This window comes from Drosophila navojoa, chromosome 3, assembly GCF_054131105.1.
Source record: "Drosophila navojoa isolate 15081-1374.11 chromosome 3, UAZ_NAV_1.0, whole genome shotgun sequence".
In the NCBI taxonomy this organism is placed as follows: Eukaryota; Metazoa; Arthropoda; class Insecta; order Diptera; family Drosophilidae; genus Drosophila; species Drosophila navojoa.
The window spans coordinates 9,530,041-9,549,312 of record NC_142891.1 but is presented as its reverse complement, the minus strand read 5'-3'; the positions used below and the strand labels follow the sequence as shown (position 1 = coordinate 9,549,312).

At 43.4% G+C, this 19,272-nt stretch overlaps 8 protein-coding genes across 9 annotated transcripts in view; 3 read left to right on the top strand and 5 right to left on the bottom strand.

Moving 5' to 3' along the window:
- bgm (acyl-CoA synthetase bubblegum family member 1) overlaps positions 1-19,272 on the top strand; it is a 91,180-nt gene that overhangs the window by 6,440 nt on the left and 65,468 nt on the right. The gene's annotated exons all lie outside the window — the stretch shown is intronic.
- On the top strand, positions 538-2,315 carry NimB1 (Nimrod B1). The gene is made up of 4 exons (XM_030385148.2): positions 538-756; positions 826-1,383; positions 1,448-1,651; positions 1,997-2,315. The coding sequence occupies exons 1-4, from the start codon at positions 599-601 to the stop codon at positions 2,253-2,255; spliced, it is 1,179 nt and encodes a 392-aa protein (XP_030241008.1). The 5' UTR covers positions 538-598; the 3' UTR covers positions 2,256-2,315.
- NimB2 (Nimrod B2) lies at positions 2,217-4,448 on the bottom strand. The gene is made up of 3 exons (XM_089258282.1): positions 3,951-4,448; positions 2,726-3,262; positions 2,217-2,629 (listed from the first exon to the last, which is right to left on the bottom strand). The coding sequence occupies exons 1-3, from the start codon at positions 4,334-4,336 to the stop codon at positions 2,320-2,322; spliced, it is 1,233 nt and encodes a 410-aa protein (XP_089114408.1). The 5' UTR covers positions 4,337-4,448; the 3' UTR covers positions 2,217-2,319.
- NimB3 (Nimrod B3) lies at positions 5,646-6,220 on the bottom strand. The gene is made up of 2 exons (XM_030385151.2): positions 5,973-6,220; positions 5,646-5,900 (listed from the first exon to the last, which is right to left on the bottom strand). Exons 1-2 carry the CDS (start codon positions 6,122-6,124, stop codon positions 5,678-5,680), a joined length of 375 nt encoding a protein of 124 aa, XP_030241011.1. The 5' UTR covers positions 6,125-6,220; the 3' UTR covers positions 5,646-5,677.
- On the bottom strand, positions 6,458-9,013 carry NimB4 (Nimrod B4). The gene is made up of 3 exons (XM_089258281.1): positions 8,571-9,013; positions 7,573-8,136; positions 6,458-7,045 (listed from the first exon to the last, which is right to left on the bottom strand). The coding sequence occupies exons 1-3, from the start codon at positions 8,867-8,869 to the stop codon at positions 6,541-6,543; spliced, it is 1,368 nt and encodes a 455-aa protein (XP_089114407.1). The 5' UTR covers positions 8,870-9,013; the 3' UTR covers positions 6,458-6,540.
- NimB5 (Nimrod B5) lies at positions 10,044-11,868 on the top strand. Its single transcript, XM_030385150.2, has 3 exons — positions 10,044-10,461; positions 10,883-11,425; positions 11,700-11,868. Exons 1-3 carry the CDS (start codon positions 10,127-10,129, stop codon positions 11,794-11,796), a joined length of 975 nt encoding a protein of 324 aa, XP_030241010.1. The 5' UTR covers positions 10,044-10,126; the 3' UTR covers positions 11,797-11,868.
- On the bottom strand, positions 11,817-15,377 carry NimC1 (Nimrod C1). 2 transcript variants are annotated; one of them, XM_089258277.1, is made up of 2 exons: positions 15,101-15,377; positions 11,817-13,920 (listed from the first exon to the last, which is right to left on the bottom strand). In XM_089258277.1, exons 1-2 carry the CDS (start codon positions 15,299-15,301, stop codon positions 12,007-12,009), a joined length of 2,115 nt encoding a protein of 704 aa, XP_089114403.1. In that variant the 5' UTR covers positions 15,302-15,377; the 3' UTR covers positions 11,817-12,006. The 2 variants fall into 2 exon arrangements, with proteins under 2 accessions (XP_089114403.1, XP_089114402.1); XM_089258276.1 differs by lacking the exon at positions 15,101-15,377 and adding an exon at positions 14,360-14,632.
- LOC115562921 (uncharacterized) lies at positions 16,023-18,481 on the bottom strand. Its single transcript, XM_089257026.1, has 2 exons — positions 18,260-18,481; positions 16,023-18,193 (listed from the first exon to the last, which is right to left on the bottom strand). The coding sequence occupies exons 1-2, from the start codon at positions 18,479-18,481 to the stop codon at positions 16,196-16,198; spliced, it is 2,220 nt and encodes a 739-aa protein (XP_089113152.1). The 3' UTR covers positions 16,023-16,195.

Below are 19,272 nucleotides of genomic sequence, written 5' to 3'. Positions count from 1 at the left end.
TATATTTATTTATTTTTTTATTATAACTATTTGCTCACAATTTCAGTTGGGGAACTAAAGAAGAATCGCTCAGCGCTTTGCTTTTATATGCAGAAATCGACTGCCCATATCGAGTATTTTTTGGTTTACTCATATGTATGGTAATTATAAAACCATAGCATGGAGCAATTTATCTGTAAATAGGGAACTGCTGACTATTGAACCAATAAATAAGACCAGGGTCAAAAACGTAATTCATTTTAGAATTTTTTGCAAAATATATGCGGGCGCACTTAATATTATTGAAATATTATATTCAAAGATTTTATTATTCGAAATAATTTAGAGCACTCTTGGGACTACCCGACTGCAAAATGTACTTGAAAAACTCTTAATCAGTTTAAGCCAAAATGTTTTCAAATGAGAAACATATTTATATTTTCTATTTGATGAATACTTTTGAAAAAGCCTAAAGTTTATTTGTAGTTATCGCAAAGCCTCTCTTTCTCTCTCTCTCTCTCTCGCTCGCTCTGTTTCTCTACGCTAGCTGATAAGGCGCTGAATCTAAATCACTGCGCTCATTCGATTCAAGAAGCTGTAGAAGTAAACAACGCGAGAAATGCACTGCAAATGGAAATGGAAGTGGACTGAAGTGCTGCCTCCGCTGATGCTGCTGGGCTTGGCAGCGGGATCGGAGCTGTATGGCGATATACACACAGCTTCCGAATTTGAGGCACTAAGTCTAACGCACACGAATCTGTGTCAGCGCGAACTGCCGTAAGTAGGTCAACCGGTGCTGCCAAATTGGGGGAACAGAAGCAATAAGGGCCAATAATATTGTCGCAGTGCCATCTTCTTTCAGACTAACAAGAATCAGCCGGTGCGTGGCAATGGCTCGAGCATCTTTTTCCAGCGCATCGAACAGTGCTGCGCTGGCTATCGAACAGATCCGCATAGCGGGCAATGTGTGCCGGATTGTGGGCTCAATACGCCGGACAATTGCCGGAACGGCTTCTGCCGCGTCACGGGCCAGTGCGAATGCTTCCCGGACTTTGTGCGCAACGAGCAGGGCGCTTGCATACACACCTGCCCGATCGCCTGCCAGCATGGACGCTGCTATCTGAATGGCACCTGTGCTTGCCAGCCGGGCTACATTCTGGATCCAGAGACTCGCCTCTTCTGCCGCGCTCGCTGTCCCAAGGGCTGTGGCACGCATGAGCAGTGCGTGGCGCCCGATAAGTGCGAGTGCTTGCCGGGCTATCGACATAGCCCAGAGCTGGGCTGCCAGCCCATCTGTGCGCCGGACTGTGGCTACGGGAAATGCGTGGCGCCCAATCAATGCGAATGCATTCCGGGCTTCATCAAGCGACGACAGCGCAACGTCTGCGAGGCCGAATGCTATCTGTACGTCTCAGCGGATCATAAAAGCCAACCTGCTCCATTTCCATATCGATTCTTTCTTTCACAGACACTGCGAGAATGGCTTCTGTGAGTCCCGCTTCAAATGCAACTGTCGTACGGGCTATCAATATGATGAGAATACGACCAGCTGCCTTCCAGTTTGCCCGGACGACTGTGGGCGTGGCAATGGAGTGTGCATTGCGCCTGGCATCTGCCGCTGCTTCGAGGGCTACGAGCTGCGCGGCAACAGCTGTGAGCCCAAGTGCGACAGGTAAATCTAAGTAACAAATATAAAACAAGTGTTTGACTAATTCTAACTATCTCTCTCCTAGTCAACTGTTTTGTAACTAGACACAGTCCGGATAATAAACTAATGAAGCACAGTTTTCTTTTCTAAATCTAAATATTCATGCCAATCCTATATAGATTTTCAAAAAAAAATATTTTAAAATCATTAATGAATTATTCCTAAAATTAAATTAAATTGTTTTTAAAATATTCACTCAGTGTTCCACTTTTAATACTGCTAAAGATGTCTGGTTCCAAAATGGGATATGCTCATCATTAAATATTATTAGCTTTGGAGTAACATTGAGTATAATTTGATCTCTTGCAGCTCCTGCGGGGACTATGGCAAATGTCTGTCGCCCAATGTCTGCGGCTGTGTTCCAAATGAACAGCACTGCCTGAATGGCAGCTGCGATGCCCATGGCCACTGCGTTTGTCCAGCTGGACAGACGCACTACGTCGGCCAGTGCCTGGAGCCACAACATATTGAACGGAAGCTGAGCAGCTGGCAGCAGCGTACAGAGCTCAATGAAGACATGAAGTACGAGTTTAATGCTTTAATCGGCCGTCTGTTTAATTGGTCGTAGTTCTTAAATAACAAATCAAAAATGGATAAAATGGAAATAAATGCACGATGACAAATCCAATTAGTTAGACGGGCTGGCAGCTCTGGCGTCCCTTGATGCCGCTCTTGATGAAGCCCGGCTTGCAGATGCAGAAGTTGGGCGCGCTGCAATAGCCATTGGGACAGCCCTGAGGGCAATGCGGCTGGCAGAGATTCGGCCGGCGCTCATCCACGACATAGCCCAATTTACACTCGCATTTATTCTGCCCGATGCAGACGCCGTTCAAGCAGGGCAAATCGCAGTGCGGCACACACTGTCCACTCTTCCGCTCCCAATCGTATCCCGGGGCGCATTCGCAAGTGTTGGGCGCAATGCAACGGCCATTGTTACAGGGTCTGTTTGAGAGGAGGAGAAATAAGGATATTGGTAATTCTGAGCGTGTAACTGTAACTGTGATTCTACATGTTAAATGAAATGAAATTATTACGTACTGATCGCAGACAGGATCGCAACGTCCCTCCACTTTCGCGTAGCCCTCATTGCAGCTACACACCCCTGGCTTGATACACTGTCCGTTCTCGCAGTGATCACAGACGGGAATACAGCTGCCGTCAGCCGCATGGCGATAGCCTTGCAGGCAGTCACATTTGTTGGGCGCCACACAGCGGCCGTTGCCACAGCCGGGATTGCACTCTGGCTGGCAGTACTTGCGGCTAACCGGATCCAGTTTGTAGCCCTCGCGGCATCGGCACTCGTTCTGTTCGTCGCACACACCATTGCCGCAGCCCAGCGGGCAGGTGGAGATGCATTTGCCCTCGTCCGTTCGCACATGTCCGGGCATGCAAACGCAAGTATTGGGAGCTGTGCAAATGCCATTGGGGCAGTCGTCCACGCAGATGGGATCGCATCGTTTATAGACATGGGGATTGCGCTCGTAGCCCTCGCAGCAAACCTGAATTTGACTCAGATCCGGCGAGGTGCCATTGCCAACATACTTTTCCCGCGAGCCATGCAACAAAGATGCAGTGCTGCGAAGGAAAAGAAATATATAAACATTTAAGAGATGAGAGATAATAATAAGTTAATATATTGATATAATCTACAAATATTTATGCTTAATACTATTATTCTTATAAATGTATTTAAATAAAATATATTTGTATTCGTTTTCCTCATTTCTCAAGGTCCCTGCGCTTGTTTTTCTTTAAATATCACATAAACAAATATATGGCAGCTAACTAAGTATACAAATTCTATAAGTACGTATATCAAATAAATTTGAAATCACATTTCACTATCAGGCAAGTCAAGAGGATGTCGAGGTTGTTAGTTCAATGCGTAGCTGCCCTGTTTTCAATTACTCTAAATTGCGCGATAATAATTTCCAGCTTATGCAAGGGAAATTCACGTAGAGATAACATCTTAGATTTCAATAAGGGGGACTATCATAAACGAAGGAATATACTGATGTTAATTATTATTGTATGAATAATTAATAAATATAATACACTATAAAATATTTAAATTCGTATAAAATTTGAACTTTTGCTTTTTCCTATACATTTATGTTGTTGAAATTATTACTGAAACTAATAAATATATTTATTAGTTAAAGTAACTATGAATATCTGGTAGCACAACAAATGTTCATATTTTTGTAATTTAAGTCACTTGGTCTATTGGTTTATCCCTACCCTGCCCCTTATATAGACTTACGGCACTTCTTTATAGCAAATGCCGCTGGCCATAGCCGAGCGGGTCTTGTTAATGAACAGCGCCGTCTCGTCCAGGATCTGTGGCGCACGATGCACCTGATTGAGCGGCTGAACATAATGTCCCGATGCTCCTTGATATGTCTCGGCGGGCAGGAAATGGGCATAGTTGCTATTGGTGCCATATACAGTTTGAGTCTGGGTTTGGGTCTGGTACTGGGTTTGGTTGTACTCGCTGCTGGCATTGCCGTATAGCTGTAGATTGCCGGCAACCTGTACAGGCTGACGGGTCTTGATGCCCGCCGTCTTGTACTGGGCATCGGCGCCACCGCAAAGAGACAGCAGCAGCAGGGCAGCAGCGAGGCTGAACAGCTGCAAAGATGAGCTCATGATCGATGACGTCACACACTGAATGTCAAGCTGTAGTCGATGTAGCTGGGGGAACTAACTGCACTCACGCGTCCGTTCTCTAAGACTGCTGCACTTTAACTAATCGCCGAGTAAAAAGTTTTTCGAGCTCGTTTTCTAATGGTTCGCAAATCGCCTCCCGCCGGCAAACTTTGATCCCCTCCGACTTCCCTTTTAATCAGCAGCAATGCGCCTATCAATAACCTCGACTGAGACTCTCACATCTGGCAGCACGTTATTGTTTTTGTTGTTATATTTTATTTGTATTTGATTTATTTTTGAGTATACATATTTTGTGGGTAATTCTCAGAAATTATTGTCTGATCTCAGCAAATGAGATAATCAATTAACAAAATAGAGCGAGTACCACCGACTGCCTGCTACGCTGTGAACGTCTTATGATTTGCTCATATTATAATTAAAGTGCTCATTTGAATGCTATTCCAAAAGCAATGACTCTCAAACTGTAAAGGCAATGATCCAATCATACTTTAATGCATACCCAGCAGAGAGCGTCCATATTAGAATAAATACACCTTTGTATACTCTAACATGGGGCTGTGTGTGCGTGCATTTAGATTTCAATTAATATTATTTTACATTCAAATGTGTTTTTCTCAAAGATAAAATTATGATTAATTTGACTAGCTGCAGCTTATATTTTATTACTTATATATATTTACTTGCAAATTTGTATTATAATTGAGCTGTAATTACATTTACATCTCGGCAGCTTTTTGTCATATGAGCTAATAGCACAAAAGAATATATGTATTTCCCCAAATAAATATAATATATATCACATATAATACAACACATAACATATATAAAATAAATAAAATGCATTTCTGTCCTTACTTTGTAAGCTTACAAGTATAAAGTTGATATTAGTTCAATTACACCTAGGTATTTGATTAGACGCTCGTGCGATGTGCAACTGATTAATGAGGCAGACGCACACAGACTAACTCATCATTCGTACTTCTACACATAAGCTGCACTAATACTTGCACATTTCAAATAGTCCCCACACTCACCTTTCACATCTCATCGAAACACTGTCTGGGGACCAATCGGATAAGCGCCATTGTAGTGCGTGAAATGATGGGATATCCGAATAAGCTCTTTTCCTCTAACTCTAGATTTTATTCGTAGGCTGTCGGATAAAGCAGCTATCGGTCCTCCCTTTATTTCCCCACAATTAAGTTAAACTTAACGATACTCTTAATTCCACTGCACCCTTAATTTTCAATTGAAATGTAGTCTTTGTTAGTTGAATTCAAATACATAATTTTGTGACAATTTCCCAGTATTTATTCAGTTCTATTCCCCATATTTGCGACATGGTCGCTCACTCTCCGAGTGAAATGAGTATCCAGGCCCGCACTCACAATTTCCAGGCGAGACGCACACACCGTTAATGCATTCCGGATTGCAGATCGGCTCACAGAGCAGAGTACCAGAGTTGGAAGTCTTACGTACTGCATAGCCCTTACAGCAATGTGACATCTGACGTTGTCTGAGCTCAGGATTCAGAGTTTGAACACTGCAAAGTATACATACATATCATTCATATTAAGATATTGATAGACTTATTTGATTCTCTGTCTGTAAGTACTATACTGTTCTGTAGCAGATGCCCGGTTCACGATTCGCTATCGTCTCACGCTCCCAGCTCTGATAATCGTTCGTCGATTGCTTCCAAAATTGTGCCTGGACGGAAGTCAGACAGATAGTCAGCAGACCAATAATCAGGCTATTCGAGTGCATGTTCCTCTCCCTCTCTGTCTCTCTCGCTCTCGCGCTCTCTCTTTAAAGTACTGTTACGATGGGCTTAAAGGTAGGCGCGCAACTGAGCTGCGCTCGGTCTGAGAGCTGTTTTTATAGATCGCTTAAGAACGGTTCATTCAACATGTGTGTGTGTGTGTGTGTGAGTGCACTTAAAATAGATGAACTTGCGCAGTGGCGTAGGAGAACGTGTGGAGAAGGAATACGGCATACATACATCTGAGCCCCTCTACAGCCACGCCTCTGCCCTACTGATAGCGTTCATAGCGCATTTCTTTGTGCTTGACATCGCTTTGAGCAGACATACATACATACGTATGTAAATTAAAAACATGTTTGTTTTTGAGATAATATGTATTATTCCGCATATGTATGCATATATATTTATTTATATGTAGCTAGTCCCACCATCTGTTCTCCTCTAGCATGCCGGGGGAGCCCAGTATGAAGTGTCTGCCCAGCAGCAGCTGGAACTCGTGCATCAGCGACGCATTCACACGCAGCGGATTGATGGAGGCGTAGGTGGTCACCGTATCCGGCGACATGCATTTGTCTATGAACCGCGTCTTGCCCTCCAGGCAACGGCAATGACCTTCCGCATTGCAGTACCCGTTCTCGCACCGCTGATAGCTCTCCTCGGCGCCCGCAACGATCGCACAGCCGCAAACATTTGGCGCTATGCAACGGCCGTAGAAGCCACAGCCGCGATCGCACACCGCATCGCATCGCTCGCGATTCCGCACATAGCCATTGAAACAGCGACAGTTGCCCGGCGAGACGCAGACCCCGTTACGGCAGTCGTCCCCACAGTCCGGCAGGCAGCTGGTCGTGTTGTGATCGTACCGATATCCATTCTGGCACACGCAGGTCGTTTGGTTCGCACAGAAGCCGTTCTCGCAGCGCCTAAAGGGTGTGAGGGAGAGTGAGTGAGCTTTAGAGTTGATAGAACCAGAGATGCTTCAATTATCATCGCATTATTATTTAAAAAAATAAGCATAGGTATAAGTATTTAATAATTGGGGAATTGAAAGAGATTGTTGTTTTATTGAAGACTAACTATAGTAAAATTTAGAACTAAATTGGAGTTTAATACATATCAAACAAAGACTGGTATCTATTCTGATATATATTAGTATGACGAGGTGATATAGTATAATACACTTTTGAATGGTATATACATATTAATTATATAACAGACATACATATGCTGAATAGCATGTTTTTGATCTTTTGCTGAATCTAACTCTCATTAGAGAGAAACTTTAACTAGACAAAATAATGCACATTTGCTAAAGAAAGTTCAGACTACATTTAATTATTGTACATTTTCCTTCTATACCTGTCGCTTTATCTAAAATGCATAAATGATCTCTCCAATCACATATATTATAATTCCCATTAAAATTCCATTTACTCAAGTCAATACTCACATATAGCAATTGATTTCGCAGGAGCTGCGATTCATGCGCTTCTGATAGCCCGGAAAGCATTCGCATTGATTGGGTGCCACGCAGTGGCCATAGCCGCAGTCGGGTATGCACATGGGCTGGCAGCCCAGGGCATTCGACTCTCGGAGGCCACGCGCATAGCCCTCGGCGCAGACGCATTTGCCCGGCTCCAGGCAGACCTCGTTGTGGCCGCACGTGGTGTTGCACTGCGGCTGGCAGAAGCGCTTCGAGCCATCCAGCTCGTAGCCTCGCTCACAGCGACAGGTGCCGTTCAAGTAGCACTGGCCATGCGGGCAGCCCAGCGGACAGGTGGGCACGCACTCGTTGCGATAGTTAAGCACGAAGTCCGAGAAGCACTGGCACCTGCCACCTGGCAAGCAAAAGCCATTCTCCCTGCAACGTTCCCCACAATCCGGCACACATCTGGACCAATCGTACTCGTATCGCCGCCAGCCCTTGCAGCAGACCTCGATGACATTGAAGTACGGATTGGTCGTGCTATTGCCCACGATCTTTAGCTCTTTGTCGTACTGAAAGAAAACAGCTCTACAATAAACAGAAAAATATATTGTTGAAATCTTTAAAATATATTTAAATCTACATGTATAAAATATTCATAATTGAGATTGCAATTGTATCAAAAATCAATGAATTTTTAAATGTATATTGAAAACAGAACAATAAAAACAGGTATCTACTATCTATAAACTCTTGAAGCTACGCCCATAATGTTTAGCAGTCAGATAACTTTAAACTGTCCTCTAGAGATAGAAACCTCTTAAGTGTCCAATTCAGGAATGTAAATATTGATATTTGCATAAATTCTTCCACTTCCTACTTATACTTCCTAAAACATGAAATTCAGTACATCGAATGTAGTTTATCTTCAAACCTAAGATTTAACCAAATGCGTAGCTTAGCGCACAAATATTTCACAATATAATGTCGTTTGGTCGACTTTAATCTCTGGCTGTACTTACGGCACTTCCCGGAGGCATTTTTCTGGATAAACGCCTCGTTGGGGCAGGGACAGGCCCTGCGGTATGATATAGGGTTTGCGGGTAGATGTGGTTGACGAGTAGCGGCGCTGCTGAAGCTGCTGTTCGCGCTGTTGCTTCAGCAACTGTTGCTGCTGGTGCAAGCGCAGCTGCTCATCGAGCAGTTGTTGCTGCAACTGTTGCTCGTGCAGCTGCAGCTCGATCGCCTGCAGCAGACAAATGTACATCAACAGCAGGCATGCCTGCAGGGCGACAGTGCGCAGCAGCCTGGTCGAAGGCATTTCCCGATTTCCTCGTTTCCTGTTTGCGATGCCAAGCAGTGAATTGCGCTGGCGACACAGCTGCGTTCAAGTCTCAATTGTTTACTGTGTGGCAGCAGCAGCAGCAACAGTCGCAACAGCAGCAACAGCGGCAACAGCAGCAGCAGCAATTGGAGAAACGGGTCAGCGTTTAATCTCAGCTGCGAGGGAAGCGGCGATAAGCAAACGAGCTTTCAATTAAAAATATTAGCAAGAGACTGCGCAGTGCTTAAATTAAGAGTACTTCAGCCAGACGTAAACAACAAAATATTTGAGTAGAGAAAGGCCACAGGAGAGTATGAGAGAGAGAGAGAAAGGTAGAGAAGGAAAGAGATAGAAATACAGACGAAGAGAGATAGCCAGCCAGTAAACTAGGGAGATATAGTGAGGCAGAAAAGGATAGAGCTAGTGGTAAGGAGAGAAAAAGAGAAAACTAGTAATAAATATTTTAAAATATATTTCAGCTGCAACGTTGCGTATGGGTAATATTAAACTTTGCTAAAGAAGAATTTTGAAGTAAATATATATATAAAAAAACAAAAACTTAAAAATATATAAAAATATTAAGTTGAATTCGTCTATTGTATTTTACTTATTATAAAACGAGAAAAAATAAGTATAATAATAATATTAAATAATAAATAATAATAATAAATAATAATAATAAATAAATAAATTATTCGATCATTTCTAACATACTAACAATTTATTAGTAATTAATTCAATTGATTTTAATATTTTTGCAATATTTTCTTCATTTACCTTAGAGCTACTTTTTCATTCGGCTTAGAACTGAAAATGATATCAGAGCTGAGCAAAATATTTATTAGAAGTAATAAAAACAACAATTTTATTCTTTGTTGGCCAACTGAACTTTTGATGAAATCTAATTTAAAAACAAATTTTAAAATGGTAATGTTACGATTAATAAATAAATATATTACAAACCAGAAATGTTGAGTCGATCAATACAAAAATCGATTGGATAGACAAATATAGAGCATTTTCGGAATACTAATTTCACAATATGAGCAGAGAGCAAGACTTGAAATAATATTGAGAAAATGTCCGAAAAAAAAAACAAATAAAACAAAAACAAAAGCAAACACCACTGATAAGCCGTCCGCCGTGATTTATTGGGGCAGTAGCACGCGAGCGAAACTTGAGAACTTAGTTTGAATTTAGCAAGTGGATTGCAAACAACGAAAACCAAAACAAAATATACAAGTGGGGCTTACAATGCATACACTTAGGCATGCCCAGCTGGCTCTGATAGTGCTGCTCGGCTTGGGTCTGGCTCGCATTGGGGCAAACGTGCCCAGCTATTCGGAGTACGATGCGCCCATGCGCTACGACACGAGGCGCGGCGGGGGCGGACGCTACAACAACAGGCAGCAGCAGCTGCAGCAACAGGCGTCGGCTGCACAGACGCTCTATCCGCGCCCAGGCGGCATCAACTATGACCTTGCCGAGACGCCAGCCCAGCAACAGCAGCCGCGTAGGCGTGAATATCTGTTGCGCGCCCACGAGGGCGTCTCGAGTCGCGACCAACACAAGTGTCGCATATGGGTGCCGTGAGTACAGTGAGCGCTCGCTCAAGCGAATATTAATTGAGTTAATCACAGAGTAGAGTAGAGCAACTGCTGTGGATATTTCCAATAATTTTTGTTTGCTTTATATTAAAATAGATTTATAAAATGTATAGGACTTTAAAGTATAGAGCTTTTACGGTATATATTGTATATATTTCAAGGTTTTTGAATAATTGATATAAGAAATCTAATTGTTTATAAGCTGGTAAATAAGGCTAATAAAATAAAAATCAAACAATAATCATATCTGCTTAATAATATACCTTAAAGCATATTTGTTGTAGTTTTTTATATAGACATATAAATATATATAAATAACGAGAGTCAATCAGTTCTTTGAATAACGGTGTTCCTTTTAATGATTATTCACTGTACCTCATTTAATTGTTTCTCCTCTTTGTAGCTCTGAAGCTGTATCCAAATATCCCTTGGCCAGTCTCATTCAGACGGACGTGGCCAACAAACTGACCTCGATTGAGGTCTGCTGCACCGGCTACACGCCCACCCGCCTGATGGGCGTGACCGTGTGTCGGCCCATCTGCAGCTGCCAGAACGGCGGCTGCCGCGTGCCGGGCGAATGCGACTGCTACGAGGGCTTCGTGCGCAACGACAACGGCGACTGCGTGTTCGCCTGTCCCATCGGCTGCCAGAACGGCAGATGCTACCTGGACGGGAGCTGCCAGTGCGACATGGGCTACATGCTGGACGAGACGCGTCGCTTCTGCCGGCCCATATGCAGCACGGGCTGCGGCAACAATCCGCGCCACAACTGCACCGAACCGGAGGTCTGCAGCTGTGCCAAGGGCTACCAGCTCACCAACGAGGGCTGCCAGCCCGTCTGCGACCCGGACTGCGGCATCGGCGGCATCTGTCGGGACAACAACGAGTGCGACTGTGGGCCGGGCTACACACTCAAGGATGGCGTATGCCAGAGCGATTGCTATCAGTGAGTATTGGCAGTATATAAAATATGTATAAATATATATGTATGTAGTGAATATATTATATATAAAATACATTTTTTATTCATTTATGTCATTTGATATAAAATATTTATTTATACATGCACACGAATGGGACAGGAAGAAAATATTATTTAAAAGAATTATTTGATTAAAACATTAAAAATTAAAAAGTCAAAAATATATTTATATACTTGGCCAACATTAATATTTGATTTTATATATCATAGCCAAGTTTCATCTGATTCTCTTTCACAGAAAATGCTACAATGGAGTCTGCGTGAGTCGCAATCGTTGCATCTGTGATCCCGGTTTTACCTACCACGAGCAGTCCACGATGTGTGTGCCCGTCTAAAAGAGAGCTAGACAATATCCTATGATCACTTGCTTTATTTAAATCAATAAATGTTACTTTTTAAAAATATTACATGATTTTAATTTACTTTTTGTAAATACAACAAATACTAATTTAGCAACCAGAGGCTGGAAAACAATTAAATTCAACGGATTAGTATACGGATTGCTATTTATAAATCGCAAAGTATTGTAAAAAGCAGAAATACTTTTAAAGATCTCTGTCACAGTTGATATAGCTGTATTCCTCTTCAGTTTCGATGGCTTGTTGGCGCCGATGCTTGAGGTACGCGTGGCTGGCGACGATTAGGAGTAGTAAAATGATGAAGCTACCCGCGCACCAGGCCAACACCAGTGGCCACTTGGCTGTGCCAGCTGCCGCCTCTCTGGAATTGCGCGCCGCCTTGCCCGGATCCTGCTCGGTTGGCTGATCAATGCTCCGGGACGTGGTCACTTGACAGACCAACCGCTGCTGCCCGCTTTCGCCATCCGGGCAGAGCAGCTGATCCATTGCCTGGTCGCAGCTGCACAGAGAGAGATCTAGGCAGGGCTTGTCATATTCGTCCTGGCAAATGTTGAGGCACTTGATACCAGCCTCCTCCACTTGAGTCCACTCGCGCCAGCACTTGCAGCTGCTGCTGCAATTTGTGGCCGACTCCTTAGGCTGCAGTTCATCCAATTGGCGCTCCGTTGTGCTTGTCCCGGCCAGCCGCAGCTGGCAGCCAGCCGAAGCATTCACTCCGTCCGCTGGCTCATAGCCCTCATTGCAGGCGCACACATCGGGCGTCACACAGCTGCCGTTCGCACAGCCCGTGGAGCAGCTGGGCCGGCACAGATGGGGCAGCTCCTTCGACACCGGCTCGTAGCCCAACTGGCAGATGCAGACCTGTGGCGCCAGGCAGGTGCCCTGCTCGCCGCAGGCTGGCTCACAGACGGGCTCGCAGACGTCCACTGAGTCGGCTGCAAAGCGATAGCCCGACTCGCACTCACAGCGGTTGGGCGCGATGCATTTGCCGTGCACACAGCTCGAGCTGCACTGCGGCTCGCAGATCTGATTGGGACCCATCAAGTAGCCAGCATTGCAGGCGCACTTGTCGGGCGCAAAGCAATGCCCATTCAGGCACTCCTGGCTGCACTTGGGCTGGCACACCTGCTCGGTCGGGGACATCTCAAAGCCAGGATAACATTCGCATTGGCCGGGCGCCACACATCGGGCATAATTGGCACAGCCCCCCGGACAATGGGCCTCGCACACACTGTGATTTTGGCTGAGCACGTAGCCTGACTTACATATACACAGGTTGGGTTCCACGCAGCTGCCATTATCCGGACATGCCGGACTGCAGATCGGCTGACAGCCTCCATCATCGGCCTTGTTATACCCATCCGCACACTGACATTCTCCTGGCGCACTGCAGCTGCTGTGCTCTGGACATCCTAGCTCGCAAACAGGTGTACAGCTTCCATCATCGGCTTTGGTATACCCATCCGCACACTGACATTCTCCTGGTGCACTGCAGCTGCTATGCTCCGGACATCCTAGCTCGCAAACAGGTGTACAGCTTCCATCATCGGCTTTGGTATATCCTTCCGCACACTTGCACTCTCCCGGTGCACTACAACTGCTGTGCTCTGGACATCCTAGCTCGCAAACAGGTGTACAGCTTCCATCATCGGCTTTGGTATATCCTTCTGCACACTTGCACTCTCCCGGTGCACTACAACTGCTGTGCTCTGGACATCCTGATTCACAAACTGCCGTGCAGCTGCCATTTTCAGATCGCGAATACCCCTTATCGCACATACATTTGTCTGGCTCCTCGCAGCTGCTGTGCTCCGGACATCCTCCGGCGCAGACAGGCAGACACGCGCCTGATCCTCCGTTGTTACTGTAGCCCGAGTCGCAGGCGCACTCACCCGGCGACTGGCAGTGGCTGTTAACGCCGCAACCGGTGCAAAACGGAGTGCAATTGGGCCCGAAGTAACCGTTATCGCAGCTGCACTTCCCAGGTGCGCTGCAGTGACGGTTGGCACCACAGCCTCTTTTGCAAATGGGTTGGCAATTGTAGGTGGATCCTTGATAGCCTTCGCAGCAATAAAATTCCGTTTCAAATCTGTAGTCGGTCTGCATTATGAATTATAATTATGGAAATATTAGTCTTCAGGCGAAAAAATATTAAAAATAAAATACTAATAATAATTGATATATCTGAACTGAAAACGATTTTCATATTGATGATGCTGATTATTGTGTATTCAATACAATGTCAAAGCTAGTTTCATTAGAATTACATTGATAATGAGAATGATGTCATCATCATAATGATAATAATATTATGATAATAATATGTATATGGTCTAACATAATATCCGGACTTAAACAGAATTTATACTATGATAGCTTTCAATCTGGGCCTCTCTCTGACTCATTCTCAAGAAATTCAGACGGAAATAAGTACTGAAAAATATATGATATATATATTTTTTTTTTGCGTTTTTTTTTGCATATTTAATTAGTAATGATGCACAATGTTGCTATTTATGATATGATTATCTAATCTCACCTCCGGCACATATTGCGTTTCGATTCGAGATTTCGTTTTCCACACAAAGAAAACTCTCTTTCTATACGTTATGGTCATAGTTCTTGGCACCATTTTAGTGTAAGACACTCTCTTCAAGCGACTGCACACTTTATTCTGAACTGTCAAGGTCAGACAACAGCCAACAAGGCTCAGCAATAGATATAACATTAGATGTAAACTCCGCATTCTCAAATTATTTTTGGAGAACCTTTAGCTAACACGATTCAAATTCAACTGAGCAGTGACTGAGATTGGAGCTTCGACTCAGACTCGGGACTTGGATAAATGCGGTATTTCATTTTAAAATACATCCGTTCATATTGATAGCCATTTACTAAATGGTGTACATAAAGTATATTCATGTAATAAGTTTGAATGATTAGGAATATCAGTAAAAGTAGGTCTTAAACAAATATATTAAAATTAATGTTATGTTTAATTAAGATAAATACATTTAAATACGTATATGAAAAAAATTTTATTGCATTTAGTAGTTGTATTTTTATATAGTTGTACATATTTTTATACATCATTGTAATATTTTAGGGTATTTCTAAATCATTATTCTTTTATTTCAAAAACAATGACTCAATTGCTTTTCTTTTTGTCCATATCAATTATTATTTATATTATATATTCCATGTACATAAAGCACTAGTAATACAAGAAAACGCAAAAACCTTTCTTAAACTACTGTTCATAATACGCAAATTGAATTACCACAGGAACCGTTTGGTAACTGTATCGGTACATCCAGGAAAAGGGAGCATCTGGTACCATTATAAGTTTAGGCTGTTGCCTAATATAAGAAATTCGTTTCATTCTAGAGCACAGTTTTGGAGATATAGCAAATCCGCGGATAATTGTCACACAATAATATATCAATAGCAAATACAAGCAAAACTGATAAAAACTTTGCATTTTTAAAGAAATTTGTCGGTTTAAATGCGACTTTTTGTACGATTCGGCAGAGCGTTTCAAAGTTAACTGAGAGCTTAGATTTGCTTTGTTTATAACACCCGTTTTTAACAACGTTTTTAAAACAAATAATAATTAATGATAGAGAGAGACTGTGCATATGAGAAAGAGAAAGATAATGAGAATATGAATAGAAAGAGAGTTAGCACAACACATAAAGCTGATAATTTATACTTTACTCATGACAAGTGCAACCTTGGACCATATTAAAACGCATTATGTACAGTATATCTGCTTAGCATTTCACTTAGAATATATATAAAATAAAAGCTTGATTTTATGGAAGCTCAGTTGGATAATGAATCACTCAAAGATTTAGTCAGACACAAACCGTCAGTCAATCAAATTCTGAACTCTGCAGTCAATACCGTAATTCAATTAAAGCAGTCAATTAGCAGTTATTGAATCAATGATTGAATATATAGAGTTTTTATTTTATTATCAGATCTATAATAATACTACTAAATGGACTGAGAAAAATCTAGACAGATGCCACAGAGACCATGCCCTCTTTACTTTTTCAAAAACAATTGATATATACATAATCAATTTATATTACTTTATTTCATTAATTATTACTACCAATTTAATTGATAAATTTATTCAAATTTGAATACATATCATATATTTTATTGTTATCATTAGCTCTAAATTCAAATTTCCTTTAGATGTGTCACAGATTTAATACGCCCTACGCTTCATGAATTATTTTTACTTCTTGAGGTTATATTTTCGATGCGTCATATGGAATTTGCGAGCTGATTAAGAATCAAAAAAATTATTTACTTTACTTTGCTTTTCCTTCTAATGTCGGTTGACGTTTTATTTTAAATAAGTTTATTGCGCATAGCCAGGGTTCTCTATGCCCTCTAGATTGGTATCAACCTTTTCCATGGGCAGACTAAGCTTGTCATTTTGCTCGGCATAAGGGTGGTCATCCTTGCATCTTTTGACGATCAAGGCGATGCCCAGGGCCAGGCAAACGACAAGTAAAACAACTGCCATTGATATAATGCCAATGACTAGGGAACCCTTCAAGCTGGAGCAGTTGCGATTGTGCTCGTCGCCAGGTGTGTAGCCTTCAATGCAGGCGCACTGCTCCGGCTCCGCACAGTAGCTATTGTCGCCGCACGGCTGGCTGCAAATGGGCATGCAGAGGTTGCCCTCACCCGTGTAGCCCGGCAGGCAGGCGCACGTCCCGGGACTTGTGCAAACGCTATGCAACTCACACTCGGGCGCACATATGGGCGAGCACTGGCCCGCCGCATCCTTGGCGTAGCCTTCAAGGCAATCGCACTCGTCGGGCCTGCTGCAAAAGCTGTTGGCCGAACAGCCCGCTGGGCACTGTGGCTCACAGTCCGCACTCTCTGCCGTCGGCCGCTGATAGCCGGGCAAGCACTCGCACTTGCCTGCAGCGCGGCATTGCGTATTCCTGCCACAGGCCACACAGATGGGCTGGCACACTCCCGTCTGCTCAGACAGCTTATGGTCCGGGTGGCAGGCACATTTGCCTGGCTCGCTGCAATAGCCGTGCTCGCCACAATCTTGCTGGCAGTGAGGCTGGCAGACGCCTTGCTCATTCTGGCGATAGCCGTCGATGCATTCACAAAGGTTTGGTTTCGTGCATTGCGCATACGCTCCACAATCCACATCACACTGCGGTTGACATACGCCCAGCTCATTTTCAATATAGCCCTCGTTGCACACACAAATATCCGGTCGATCACAGTGACTATTCCCGCGACAAGGCTTCGAGCATTGCGGCTCACATTGGTCCGTTCCATTGCGCTGATATCCTGGCACACATTCACAATGATTTGGTTTCGTGCATTGCGCATACGCTCCACAATCCACATCACACTGCGGTTGACATACGCCCAGCTCATTTTCAATATAGCCCTCGTTGCACACACAAATATCCGGTCGATCACAGTGACTATTCCCGCGACAAGGCTTCGAGCATTGCGGCTCACATTGGTCCGTTCCATTGCGCTGATATCCTGGCACACATTCACAATGATTTGGTTTCGTGCATTGCGCATACGCGCCACAATCCACGTCACATTGGGGCTGACATACGCCCAGTTCATTCTCCACGTAGCCCTCGTTGCACACACAAATATCCGGTCGATCACAGTGACTATTCCCGCGACAAGGCTTCGAGCATTGCGGCTCACATTGGTCCGTTCCATTGCGCTGATATCCTGGCACACATTCACAATGATTTGGTTTCGTGCATTGCGCATACGCTCCACAATCCACATCACACTGCGGTTGACATACGCCCAGCTCATTTTCAATATAGCCCTCGTTGCACACACAAATATCCGGTCGATCACAGTGACTATTCCGTCGACAAGGCCTCAAACATTGTGGCTCACATTGGTCCGTTCCATTGCGCTGATATCCTGGCAGACATTCACAGCGTTCTGGTTGCACGCACTGCTCGTTGGCTCCACATGCTGAGCAGTGGGGCTTGCACAGACCCTCCGCATCCTCTATATAACCCACAATGCATTCGCATTGATTGGGTTTGCCGCACTGCTGGTATCGCCCGCAATTCATTTGGCAGACGGGCTCACAGTTGCTGGCATTCAGCTTGGATCTCTGATAGCCGTGCAAGCAGCTGCATTTACCAGGTTTGTGGCAAATGGTATGGCTGCCACAATTACTGTCGCATTGGGGTCGGCAACGCGTTCTGTTCCCATGTACTACCTCCATGTTAAAGCCGGCACGACAAACACATTGGGGCGTTTCCTTCTCACGGCCCACACAATCCGCATGGAGACTGCACTTGGGCTCACAGATGGGTTTGCATTTCCCTGACCGTTCAACCTGTTAGCATATCAAATTCCTAAATACTTCACAAGTTGCAAAGAATATTCTATTGAGATTACATACCACTACATCATAGAAACCTTCCTCCCGATCTCTGGTAGTCATCGACCCAGTTGCATCCCATAGACTATGCGTCACTAGCCTCCTCATCGGCCTATTCCTGGCCACCAATTCGGGCAAGCAAGGAGCTTTTGTCGTATTTTGACCTAAAGTCCACTCCAATTGGATCAGGAGCAGGCATAATGGAACAAGTACACGCTCATATCCTACGGCAACTCCAGACATTTCCAACGATATATAAAATTCAACAATACTTTCATTCCAAGCTCAATAAGCAACTGATTCACAACCTTTGATTGCATAGCTTATGTAGATTTTTTAAATATATTATTTAACCGCAAACATTATAAATACTTTTTATATGGCTTGCAAATATCGGCAGAGATTAGGAATGAATTAGCAAATGAAGCAAGCCTATATTTAAACCTCCCGCAGAATGTAAGATAATTTCAATGAAATGATTTGCTTAAAATTCAATTTACACCAACTGCATTAGAAAATTGTGTAATATATTTTAGTTTATAAATAACTATAATATAATTATAAACATTCATGTTATCATAGTCCCCTTATGATCTTTGGATACACATAATTATGTTGATATACATAATTATTTTAGAGCATAGATCTCCAATTCACATTGACTTATCATTTACAATGTATATGCCATTTTCTTGCTTTATAAATAGGTTGAGTTTTTAGCTTGGTGTCATATATATATACATTTATATAGGGAATGCTCTGTGCTGTGCTAACTCTGATAAGCGAAATCTTGAAGTGCATTTGTTATATTCAATGTTAAGGACCGCTGCTTGACTTCAGGCCATATCACAAGAAAAACAAAAAGGAATGCACGCCTGCTTTGCGAGTAAGATGAGGTCGTTGTTTTGGCCACTGAGGGTTCAACAAACGTATCATATATAGAAACATGCATATATACGGAGAGAGAGAGAGAGAGAAGCCTGATAAGCTTTGGCACAAGCGCATGTCTGGTCTGAACTGTCTGTAATAAAAAT